At 38.1% G+C, this 13,042-nt stretch overlaps 1 protein-coding gene across 2 annotated transcripts in view; it reads right to left on the minus strand.

Moving 5' to 3' along the window:
• Nucleotides 1-13,042, minus strand: part of PDGFD (platelet derived growth factor D) — a 273,833-nt gene that overhangs the window by 12,915 nt on the left and 247,876 nt on the right. For both annotated transcript variants that reach the window (XM_066371547.1, XM_066371541.1), the window contains exon 6: nt 285-499. In XM_066371547.1, the coding sequence (XP_066227644.1) occupies nt 285-499 (215 nt within the window). The remainder of the gene's footprint in view (nt 1-284; nt 500-13,042) is intronic.

Consider the following 13,042-nt stretch of genomic DNA (forward strand, 5'->3'; position numbering starts at 1 on the left):
AGGCTGTTGACAACCCACATGCCGTATTACGAAGACTAGAAAAGGGAGTCCCTTCTTCAGGATGAACTTAGATCCTCCCCAGGGCATTTAATTTGACAAATTTAGCACAAGTATACTTTCAGCTCCCAATCACCCCTTTGGCTTTGGCTGGGTGCCTGTGTGCAGTGAACAACCTGTGCAATTAACTGGATGCAATGGCCTGTCCTCTTGCATCTGTAGATCACATGGCTTTTGCAACTGAAACCGCGAAATGTGGCACTGCAACGTAGACATTGGAGACATACCTCGTGGTACTTTTTCACAGTTTTCCCTGAACTGCACTTGCAGGACTTCCAGTTGACGGTTCCGCAGCCACAGTTCCCTCCGCAGCGCTGCACAAGGAGGCAACGTGGAAAGAAGACCACATTGGTCAGCTTCAGCTCCTCTCTTAAGTTAACTGAGTAATTCCTGGGGGTGCAACTGTAACGCTTGACATCATCATTGAGCCTGTCCAGGTCAACTGCAAGACACATACACACACACACACACTGTAAGCAAGTCACAGCTCTAAGCAAAACGCTCAGCGTGTGTTTTGGGGAATGGGGTGGGGGAGAGCCTGTAAGGGCGATCTTATCACCAGGATTGAATATGCCCTTGGGATCTCAATTACTATACTAAACACCAGAGGTGGAAAGTCTAATTTTTCTTCTGTCCTTAAACAAACAAACAAACAAACAAACAAAAAAACAAAAACAGCAACAAAGAAAAATAAAAAAAAACAACCCAAAAAACAAACCCTCAAAAAGTTGGCTACATCAATATATTGGCTCAAATTTTGTTGTACCTTTTATACTGCAAAAATAAGTGTTCTGAGGAAACAAAAATAAAATGACCAGCAATTTAAAAATAATTGCCTTTATCTTTATAAAGGCGCTTCTTGATTCTAAATAAATCTTGACTCTAAGCTATTACTTAAACATAATTTGAATTATATCAGGGACAATCACGCTAATATATTTAACTGGCAATAAAATTTTATGAGTAAATGTGAGAAAGAAAAAGGTTTTATCTCATTTTAACTCAAAGGTTAACCAAAACGTCAAAGGAAATGGCATTTTGGGGTTATGAATATGATGCGTATTTGTGCAGTGGGTCCTAGATGGCAGTATGCTTAGTGGTTAAATTCTCGGGCTCTGCAGTAAAGCCTTCATATCACAGCTGGTCCTCCTTTAGATAGCAAGTTAATGAACAGCTCTGAACCTCTACTTCCTCATCTGTGAAATGTAAATAGTAAACTACCTATTTCACAGCCATATTTGAAGGACTGAATCTAGTGTGCATTGCACTCAATTAATGCTATTTATTATTATTTTTTATTCTTTTGATTTTTTTTTCCTGCATATTTTCCCATTAAAGTCAAGTGGTCAAAAATTGAAAGAAAAAATTTCAGGCCTTCTCTATTTCTTTTTTTTTTTCTTTCTTTTCTTTTTTTTTTAGAGAGAGACAGAGAGAGAGGGACAGACAGGGACAAGGACAGACAGACAAGAATGAAGAGAAATGAGAAGCATCAGCTCATAATTGTGGCACCTTAGTTGTTCATTGATTGTTTTCTCATATGTGCCTTGACCAGGGGGCTCCAAATGAGCTAGTGTCTCCTTGCTCAAGCTAGAGAGACCTTGGGCTCAAGCCAGCAACCTATGGGCTCAAGCCAGTGACCATGGGGTCATGTCTATAATCCCATGCTCAAGCTGGTAACCCTGAACTCAAGTTGGTGATTCTGCACTCAAGCTAGCAACCTCGGGGTCTCAAACCTGGGTCCTCAGCATCCCAGACTGATGCTCTACCCACTGCACCACCACTTGGCCAGGGTCTACTTCTTTCTTTTGGACATTAATCTACATGAATGATTGTCCAGGGGGTATTATTACTGGAACATCTATGAACAAAGAGCATTACCATAAATTATCAAATTTTACTCATAAATATGTACAGGAATTATATTTGTAAGATTATATTATGTAAATGACATTTTAATGAGTGGTCTAAAAATCTATCTAATCATCCATCCTCTTGACATCTAAGCTCTCCAACTGGTGAGCACATACACGACTATCCTCTCAGAAGAATGCAGTTAGGAAAAAGTCCCTAGTCTGCATGGGTTCTGCACTATTTCCTAGTCCACTTCCCTTGTCAATGGATAGGCCACTGCAGGCAGAACCCCACCACTGTTAGGCAGATAGCATCAGGCTGATGCTGGACTCCAGCCCCAACGTCTGTCTTAGTCATAACAAAAACTGTTTGAGGAGCAGTAAAAAAGTGCTTTCTTGGTTAGAGGTCTAAGGCTAAGGATGCTATCAGTAGACTACATTTGAGGGAGAGTGAAAGGAAAGAAGGCACTAGTGGGTAAAGAGTCCACTTAACCCCATGAAGTCAGCTGAAAGGCTGGTCAAATGGCCGCATGACCCCTTGAATAAAAAATAAAATGGCAATTGGCTTGGTGCCCTTCCCCGGGTACCTTTTCAGATATGCAACTATGCATTGATTCTCAAGGTCAAAGGTTTTTTCCCAACTGTTATATGCTGTGCCCAGGACACTGTGGGGCTGAATAAATGCTAAATAATTACTGTGCATAATTTATTGCTTTTTTCTTTCTTCCTTTGTAAAGACATCATAAGTTTAGCTTAAATCAATCCAGATTTAAATTGAATGAACTCTGTCTTGGGAAAGGAACAATTTTATTGCTGCTCAAGCCCTGAACATAACTGCAAGCAAAGCAGGAAGAATTACATAAATGGATTAAGAAGTGCAGTAATCATCCATTACAAGTGTCACCTTGAGATAAACAGTGATGCTGGCCCGTGCATTACCGGGCCCGTGGGCAGGGCTGATGCAGAGGGCCAAATCTGCAGCTTCTTATAATGGGAACATTTTGTCTAGCATCACAGAGTAAAGAGGTGCAATTAGCAAGAAGAGGTTGTGATGTGTGGGAAGGAAGTAGAGTTTCCTTTAGTCCAGCCCTCTGCTAGGGACCTTACATATATGACTACATTTCCTTGTTCCCCCACACTTTCCAAGTGGGTATTAGTTGTCCAAAGTGAACAGTTAGTAGGAAAACTGGAATTGAAACCTTTTTTCCTTTTGCTCTATAGTCTTTGTCACAGCAAGCAGAATGGGGGAATGACAGGTATGCAGCAGCTGAAGGAAGGATACCTCCCACCCTGTGATGTATCAAGCTTTTCTGTAGGCTGTTGTACTAAGATTGGGGTGGTAAATGGCTACATCCTTATCTCCAGAACATATATATATATGTATCTCCAAGCCAAATTACATTATGCTTTCCTTAAGAAAGTATAGCTAAACCCCAAAAGCCTTCAACAAACCAGAATAATGTCTGTATGTCTTACCTGCCTTAAGACACAACCTTGCACATTGTACAACAGTCTACTGACCAGCACTGGCTACTTCCGTTTCCTACCTGCCACTAACAGATTTACCAGGCTGCCAGGTTTATGCATCAGTTGCCTAACGTGACTAAGAACTGTGGCCCAGTGTGACCACTGTAGCATCCAGCTGCTCAGCTTACCAGGGTATTGAAACCATCAAGGCACTCAATTTAGAACTAGAACTAAAAGCTTCTTCTGACTGGATGCAAATAACTTCAATGCCAGACTGCAGACTTCAAGTGGGGGATATTGAGTTCCAGTCAGGGAGGAAGACTGATTAGCTGTGCAGCAGAGCAGGGAGCCAGGCCAGGGGCTGAGCAGCAATTAAGACTTCTGTGGTGCTTTGGTGACGAAGGGGCTCCAGTGTGAGCCTGCTGAGAGGGAAGAAGGCTAAGAGGTACAAATCCAGGGGGAAGGGCTGCCCTTTCCTTTCCTGCTTCAGTCTCCACGGTGGAACATTATAGGGCAGCAAGGACCTTCCAAATTTAATTCAAAGGCCCATTAATTTCATGTAGTTTCTCTAGATTGCCCAGGTGTACATAATGTTATAATTTCTCTTTTTCTGTCCTTTTGGATTTGAGCCTTCTTGCCTTTTCCTGCCTCTTTGATATCAGTTAAGTTTTTTGGGCTGTGCACTGGCAGTCTGTAAGAAAGGCTGAGAAAGCCTTACCATTCTCAAGGGCTTCCTCTGGGCACACTCATCCCATAGGGCCCTGGCTGCAGAGTCCAGCCAGGTAAAGAAGTTCCTTGGGCTGTGATACGAGTTCCAGGTTCTGTGCATTGGGGTGGGAACATGTAAAGCAATAGTATATAGGAGAAGGCACACTCTTGTTCAGTTTCTATTAAGGCTTAGGTGTGGGAGAAAGGTGAGTCAACCTGGTATTTTTATCTTGGCCATCTATATTCCTAAGTAGCAGGTAACATGAAAAGCTCTGCACATACATAATTGCAAGAAATCCTCATAAACACTATGATTTACATACCATTATTGCCTTATTTTTATAATTAAGGAAATTGAGCTTTTGGAAGGTTAAAAACAAAAGTTGTCCAAAGCCACAGGCTCAGTCAGTGGTCGAGCCAGAGTTTGAATCCAGGTTCTGTAATGCCTTTTGCACTTATGAGCCCCAGTCTGAAGAGTTGAAAGCAGGTGCAATGAGCAGCTTCCACCAGCCATGTTGCCTTCCCCCAGGAAACACTGTCCAAATAACTTGGCTTCCTTAGTGTGCTGATAGGCACGGACCTGTCATTTTCAAAATGCCACTTACACACACCCAAGCATGTGCTCCTATGCACACATATCTATTTATTGGAGTCTTCTGGAAAGGTATACCATGTTCTGGCTAATAAACCAGACAAATGTAAGAGAGACTATTTTTTTCCTTGGTATTTAACAATATAATGCCTTTCATCTTTTCCTCTGAACTAAGGAGACTTTTATCTATGCATGATCTTCATTTTGTTTTATCATTTTATTTATTTATATGCTTTTCTCCCACTAAACTGTAAGGTTCTAGGAAGCAAAGAGTCAATCATCTTTTTATCCCCCTTCTCCTAGTGCTCTGCCCCTAGAGGAAGGACCAAATATAGATCATTTAAATATACCTTTTCTAAAACCATTTGGTTTCAACAATTAGAAGCAGAGTACTGCTGAAATAAACACAGTGTCTGTGTAGTCTAAACACAGCCATTTTAGAATATTTGAAATCATCAATTATAATCCAACAAAAAATAACTAAAGTCACTATGCACTTCTGGACAAGTGTTTCTGATTTTCTTTAAAATATCTATCTTATGATTCTGAATAAACAGTCAGAAACTTAAAAGGAAGATTAGAGAAAGTCTTGGTCATTGACAGCCCTACTAAGCAATTCAAGTTTTCTTTGCAAGAAATAGGTACTCAATAACCACTATCGGAATAAATAAAACATAAACCAAACTACTGGTGGTGTTAGGTTAGAATCAAGAAACTGTGGTTCAAGAACTATAATGCATGAAGCTGTTACACCAAAACCCATGGAACCTAGAAGCAGGTGCTGCACAGAGTAGTAGATGGCATCAAGAAGGTCCCTATCACATACCTCAAGCTGCTCAGGAATATGTCCTTTGCCAAATGAAAAACAATGTTACAAGCTGTCATATTAAATGTGAAATTTTTTACTTTGATGTTACAACACTAGATTTATGGTGCTTTGCGTTGGGGTAGGAGGTAAGGAGGATATATAAATAATTGCAGCATTTTTATATTAAGCAACTATGGGATCTCAGCTTTTTTCAAGGTTCATAAATTTCCCAGAAGAGGTCTTCACCTCTATGGACATTACAACCTCACTGTAATTTTCTGGTTTCCTTTTCTATAAATCAGCAAATGATTGTGAAAACTGTTTTCACATTCTGACCCCAATTTAGAAGCGCAAGTAGATCTGGAAAGAAGAATTACTTTATAACATTTAATGAGGGAATATCAAGATATTTTAAACTTGAAATCTAGAATTCATGACTACATTTGCTTTTTTAATTTTTAAAGAATGCAAACATTTATCACTTGTGTTTACAGAAATCAACCTAATTCACATTAAAAAAGTTCCAAATCAAACAATTCCTAATTTTCAGGATTTAGAAACATTATTAAGCAATGAGTGAATGAAAATTTTTTGACTATTTACTATGTGCCTGGTATTGTGTGAGCTGCTTTCACAAATTCCAGTATCAATGAATTCTCATAACACACCTTAGAAAATATTATTCCTATTTGATAGTGGAAACTGAGATGGAGGAATTAAGTGACTTATCTAAAATCACTGGACATAGAGTTGGCACTTGACGGATATGTGCTGGAAAATGAATAGATGAATGCATGACTTACATGCAAGGTGCTGAATTAGGCATTGAAGCAGCTCACACCATCATATGGTAATTCTCTGAATTCTAGGAACTCATGACCTGGGGAGATGTATAAAATACATCTATGATATAAAAAATGACAAAACAAATTAGAAGATGGAAAGAATCAAGGAGATCTTAAATGCCTCTCTTTTTCTCATTTTCTAGACTAAAAGTCTCTGAACTTTAAACCCCGTTGTGTTTCCCAAACGTGGGCTTCGCAAGCAACAAACCCAGATTACTGCCATGATTCTCTATACTTTGTAGCTGTCACAGAACGTTTCTGAATTTGTTTCTTTTGCCACCTGATTTTTTGTCTAAAATGAATTATTGCCACAATATATTTTATTTATTCTTTAGATATTAGCCTTGTATGTTAAAGTGCTTTACATGATGATGCTAAAAGCTATTTGTCCCTTTACTGGGTTTGTGAGTTTGTTAAAAGATAAGGAATGAAGAATGCAAATGGTTTATTGCTCAGCTGGTCACTCTGATACCATCTTGTACTGATAGTACCTTTCCAGTATGATACTGTTACGTATCATACACTGCAGTGAAAATAACCAACTTTTACCTAAATAAAAAATTGATTTTAAAAATGGAAATAAGAATACTTTCTTGCCAAAAAATTTATTGAGATTAAATGCGTGTCCTGGCCAGTTAGCCCAGGTCAGTTCAAATAAGGAAGCAACCAATGAATACACAACTAAGTGGAACAACAAATAAATGCTTCTCTCTTTCTCTCTTTTGTCCTTTTTTTCTCTCTTCCCTATCCTCCCTCTGTCTTTTTAATTAAAAATTAAATAAAAAGAAAATTGAATGAGCTAAGAGTGCTTGAAGCAAATAAAGGTTCAGATCCTAGTTCTCAGTAGGTATGCCCCACACTGTTACTGAAATCAGTAAAACAGATCAATGAAGTAAGGATAAGAATAGAATCAGCCAAACAGCTGAGATTCTGCAATTGGTGATCCCTAAGAAAAGCAAGGTCATGGCCACCTTGGTTTAAATGTTAAAAGGCAACAATGTGTGTATTCAGTTTAATTTCATGGAATTTAGCATTGTCCTTTGCAAATAAAGACACTTATTGAGCCAGATCTCCCAGCATCAGCAATTTTAGCATGAACATGTGATCTAGAAAGGTTGTGCCTTCTTCTTAAGTCCATTTGAGTCCTGAGAAAAAGGATGCTGGAGGGATTCCCAATGTTTCAGAGAAAACACGGGCACAGGGTCCACAGTGCAAACCCAATCATCTTTAACAAGAGTGACTGTGGTGGAAAAGGCACATTTGCCCACCAGGATACTAAAAGTTACCTATGGTTTGCCACTGCCAAATGGCTTTTTCTAATCAATTTGCATTTGAATTGTATGCCTAGATGGAAGGAATAACTTTAATGATAAAAACGAGGTTAGGATACCTCCAATGCTCCACTAGGTGAAAAGGAGAGGCTATACTGGTCATGGGCGTGGATCCTTATCCTTGTGCTGAGATTTTCTTCAATGTTTCATGTGTGTGCCCTTGTAGACACATGCAACATGATAAACAAAAGGACGGTTTTTAGCAATGCTTTCTGGAAAACTGAGTGTGTGGGGAATCTAGATACTTACAAATCATATGGATCATAAACAATGGCTACAGTCTATACAGAAAAGATTTACAAAGGAGGCCCTGGCCGGTTGGCTCAGTGGTAGAGCGTCGGCCTGGCTTGCAGGAGTCCCGGGTTTGATTCCCGGCCAGGGCACACAGGAGAGGCGCCCATCTGCTTCTCCACCCCTCCCCCTCTCCTTCCTCTCTGTCTCTCTCTTCCCCTCCGGCAGCTCCATTGGAGCAGAGTTTGCCCAGGCACTGAGGATGGCTCTGTGGCCTCTGCCTCAGGCGCTAGAATGGCTCTGATTGCGGCAGAGCATCGCCCCCTGGTGGGCATGCCAGGTGGATCCCGGTTGAATGCATGCGGGAGTATGTCTGACTGCCTCCTCGTTTCCAACTTCAGAAAAATACAAAAAAAAAAAAAAAAATTTGTAAAGGAAACATACAGCAAGCAAAATGGTGCCAGAAGTTTTCTGGGTAAATAGTATCACAGAAAAGTTTAGTACTTGGCAATCATTTTGTAAACTTTGAATGAGTGTACTGATTATATAGCTGCTTAAATCTCACAATATTTGTATACACTGTAGGAGCTTCTCCAGATTACTGATGATTATCTTAGAGCCTTCCAGAAAAGAGAGCAGAGGAGTTCACAGAAATATCTTACTTCTGTGCATAATTTGTATTCAAGTAAAAATAGTAGTTATTATTTTTTGAGGGTCCACTAGGTTTTATATACTTGACTGTTATTAATCCTAACACAACTTTGCAAAATAGTTATAATTAGAGACACTTAAATTGCAGAACATAGGCTCAGGACATATAAGTGACTTCTTCAAGGCTACTAGTCTTAGGATTTGATTTAGAACTTTATTCCAAGTTTATATAACCACAGAGTCCATGTTCTTCCATTACAGCACTCTTTCTTTTACTCTGTTTCTATAAAGTTTGTGGTAAACAATTTTAACATTGATAAAAGCTTTTACTTGGTATATACCACATGGTTTAGGAAACTCAATAAAGTTAATCCTCATTCAACATGAGAAATTAGAAAAATAAATCCGTTTTGACTTAATGTGCCAAGAACTTCTGTTCGTTTAATTTAAAGAAAGATACGTAGTTACAGAAGAATGACATCTCCAGACTGATTTATCTGATCCATCACTGGTCTCAGCCAAAGGGTTTTTTAAAAATTCTTTCACGGATCTCAAATAGGCAGATAAAGTTACACACATTCAACTTGTGGCAACTTCAACTTCTTTCTAAAATATGTTCATCTCTTATTATACTCTGTAATTACTTACCACAGTCTAAATCACTATTGAAGGAACATAAAAACGAGACTAAGAGACATGGACAAGAGTGTGGTGGTTACCAGGGGTGGGGGGAGGGAGGACATAGGAGGGAGGGAGGGAGAGAGTTAGGGGGAGGGGGAGGGGCACAGAGAACTAGATAGAGAGTGACGGAGGACAATCTGACTATGGGCGAGGGGTATGCAACATAATTTAATGACAAGATAACCTAGACATGTTTTCTTTGAATATATGTACCCTGATTTATTAATGTCATCCCATTAACATTAATAAAAATTTATTAAAAAAAAAAAGAAAGAGCAAACTTGTATTTTCTTGGTTTGCATGCAGGGGCATAACAAAGAAACAGCTATATATGACTAATTTAAAAATAAAAGGTACTCTGACCTAAGAGAATATTTTGGTACACAAGATGTTTATTTCACTTAATCCTGTTTCTTATGCCAGTTATTTACCTGTAAATAGTTTTCAAATTAAAGAGTCAAGTGTTTTAGATCTTAGAGAGGAATCTAATAATTGATATTAGATCCTTGGAAACAGGCTGATAATTATCTCAGAGTCATAATATCCAACCATTTAGAATCTTAAAAACTATATATTTTAAACTTCATCATTTAGAATCATTTTAAGATCAATATATTTGCTCCATGCAATATTAACAAACTATAGAAATGATCCCTGAAAGTATAGTCTTTCCATGCAATATTAAAATACTAATTTTCTAAAAGAAGAATGCATATCAATTTTGGTATGTGCATCAAAAAATTGGTAACTCTTTTTAAAGCATAATTATAGTTCAAAATTATTAATATGTACTACCTCAACAATTATTTCTGCATTTTTATCACAACATTTAAATTGTGAAAACAGTCTTCCCTCTTGCTAAACACATTCTGGAAAGTCAAGTTTTCCTGGAATGAGTAAAAGAACAGATCTCACATTGTTAATCTCTATAAATTGCTTCTTAAGTAATGGCCAGTCTAGTAACTTAAACCAATCATTTAATTGAGATATGTCAAATTTCACGTTATTAACTTGAATGTATAAACACTGTCAAGTTTAAAGGTGTGTGTTTTAGTGCAATCATAGAAGAGCTGAAGTTAAACTTCGGTGGTTATACAATTCAGAAGGTATAATTACGTAGCTTGTAGAACAACCATGTGATTTTTTTAACCTACTTATGTGCAAATCTGTGGTAGAATTATCATTATCAGAATAAGTAAATGACACTTGAACTTCAGACAGTTTTTATTTAATTCTTTTCCTAATGATTTTTTTTTTTTTTTTTTGCATTTTTCAGAAGTTAGAAGCGAGGAGGCAGACAGACTCCTCCTGCATGCACTGGACTGGTATCCATCCAGCATGCCCACCAGGGGGCGATGCTCAGCCCCTCTGGGGCATTGCTCCCCTGTAACTGGAGCCATTGTAGCTCCTGAGGCGAGGCCATGGAGCCATCCTCAGCGCCTGGGCCAACTTTGCTCCAATGGAATCTTGGCTGTGGGAGGGGAAGAGAGAAAGAGAGAGGAAGGAGAGAGGGAAGGGTGGAGAAGCAGATGGACACTTCTCCTGTGTGCCCTGGCCAGGAATCGAACCCAGGACTTCCACACACGAGGCCAGTGCTGTACCACTGAGCCAACCAGCCAAGGCAGTTTTTATTTTTTCTAATTGAGCAGCTTTGAGGTTGAAAGCAGAAGGCTGGAATTTTGGCAAAACTGGGTTTGGAAACTAGTTATCTACAGATTTCAATTATCCATACTTTCTTTTTCTCCATTATCTCCTAGAAAACTTAAAGTTGAATATGTCAACTTGTTATATTATCTTCAATCCAGAAGTTCTTACAGACAAAGTGGAGCTTACCTATTATTTTTGAATTTTTTAAAAAACAGACATTAAGTGCTGGATTTCTGGTTTCGATACTTGACAATATATCTGTCTGTTTTCTCTCCCTCTTTTCCCTAAATTTTTACTATACCCTTCCTTCCCATTTTTAACTCTATTATTTATTTATTTATTTATTTATTTATTTATTTATTTATTTATTTTTGGTGAGGTAGATAGAAAGCGAGGGGGAGACAGAGAGAAATAGGAAGGGAGAGAGATGAGAAGCATCAACTTGTAGTTGCATCACTTTAGTAGTTCATTGATTGTTTCTCATATGTGCCTTGTATGGGAGGCTCCAGTAGAGCCAGTGACCTCTTGCTCAAGCCAGCAACCTTCAGCTCAAGCCAGTGACTTTGGGCTTCATACCAGCAACTATGGGATCATGTCTATGATCCCACAGGCAAGCCATTGACTCTAGTCTCAAGTTGGTGAGTTTGCACTGAAGCTGGTGAGCCCATGTTCAAGCTGGTGAACTTAGAGTTTTGAACCTGGGTCTGCAGCATCCCAGGTTGATGTTCTATCCACTGCACACCATCTAGTCAGGTTCAACTTTTTTCTTAAAGAGAACTAAAAACTGACTGTTACCTATTTATCTAATCTCTTTTCAATTAAACAGCAGAAACAAAGCATAAAATTTAATTTAATTTTTATTTATTTAATTTTTTTATTATTTTTTTTCCTTTCCTTACAGTGACAGAGAGAGAGAGAGAGGGACAGACAGGGACAGATAGACAGGAACAGAGAGAGATGAGAAGTATCAATCATTAGTTTTTTGTTACGATACCTCAGCTGTTCATTTTTAAATTTAATTTACTGTGTTTACATAGATTGTAGTGTTGCCCTGATTGCATCATTTTAAATAATAACTGTTTCTACCTCATTCATAAGTTCTTCATCCAGTGTTTGTATTTTTTTTTTTGAGTTTACAAAATTTTGTTTGTGATCCTTTGAAAATTAAGAGTCATCTTAGAATCTTGCTCTTTGTTATCAAAAAAATCACCACTTTTGGACAGTCTGGGCAAATCAGAAGAACAGATATTCAAGAGATAATTACAAATGATGTTTGCTTCTGCACAACATCATTAAAATACTACTGTTCTGATAATAGGAAACCATTTAATGGATCCTGTAAGGTTTACATTTTATTTGACACCTAATGGTGTCACCTAATAGGTAATAAGCTTCCATTATCTAAAACTATTTTTCTGTTTTTACTCTTTATTCACTGCTCTCTTTCTTATACATCAGGACACAAACCATGGATTTGTATTTTTAAGTTCTCAAAGCAGAAAATAACGGCTGAAATATTAAACCTGACTTCCTTTGCTTTTGTGGTACATGCAGGTGGTTCGGCATCAGCGGAACAATAAACAATTAAATCAGCACATTTGTACAAGTGCAGAGGCTGTGGTGACTTGTCAATGTTAAGCGAAATGGTGCAGATCTGCCTCAGGACCATTTTAAACAAGAGATTAAGAAATAGAATGTAAGCCAACAGGAGAGAGTAATGCTTAGTCTGTCAGAAAAACCTAGAATGTTACCTTGAATGCTCATACAAGGTTATTTCAGCAACCAAAGGCATTCTTAACAAAGCTATACTTCTTAATTAATGGGGTGGGTTTCTGTAAACTTTCAAAGTATATTAATATAGTCAAGTCCACAAACTTTAATTGAGCATCTAAAATGTATCAGAGACTGTGCCAAGTGCTATATATTTTGGATGAACAATCTCTAAAACAAGGGTTGTGAGAAGTGGGGTGGGGAGAAGTAAAGAGGGACAAATATAGGGTGATGGAAAATTATTTAACTATGGGTGATGGATACACAACACAATTAACACTTCAAATGCTACATAAATATTTACTTGAAACCTATGTACTCTTATTGATCAATGTCATCCCATTAAATTTAATTTTCTAAATAAAATAAGATAAAACAGTGGCTCTCAAACCTGGCTGTCTTTT

The sequence above is a fragment of the Saccopteryx leptura genome, chromosome 1, assembly GCF_036850995.1.
Source record: "Saccopteryx leptura isolate mSacLep1 chromosome 1, mSacLep1_pri_phased_curated, whole genome shotgun sequence".
Taxonomy (NCBI): Eukaryota; Metazoa; Chordata; class Mammalia; order Chiroptera; family Emballonuridae; genus Saccopteryx; species Saccopteryx leptura.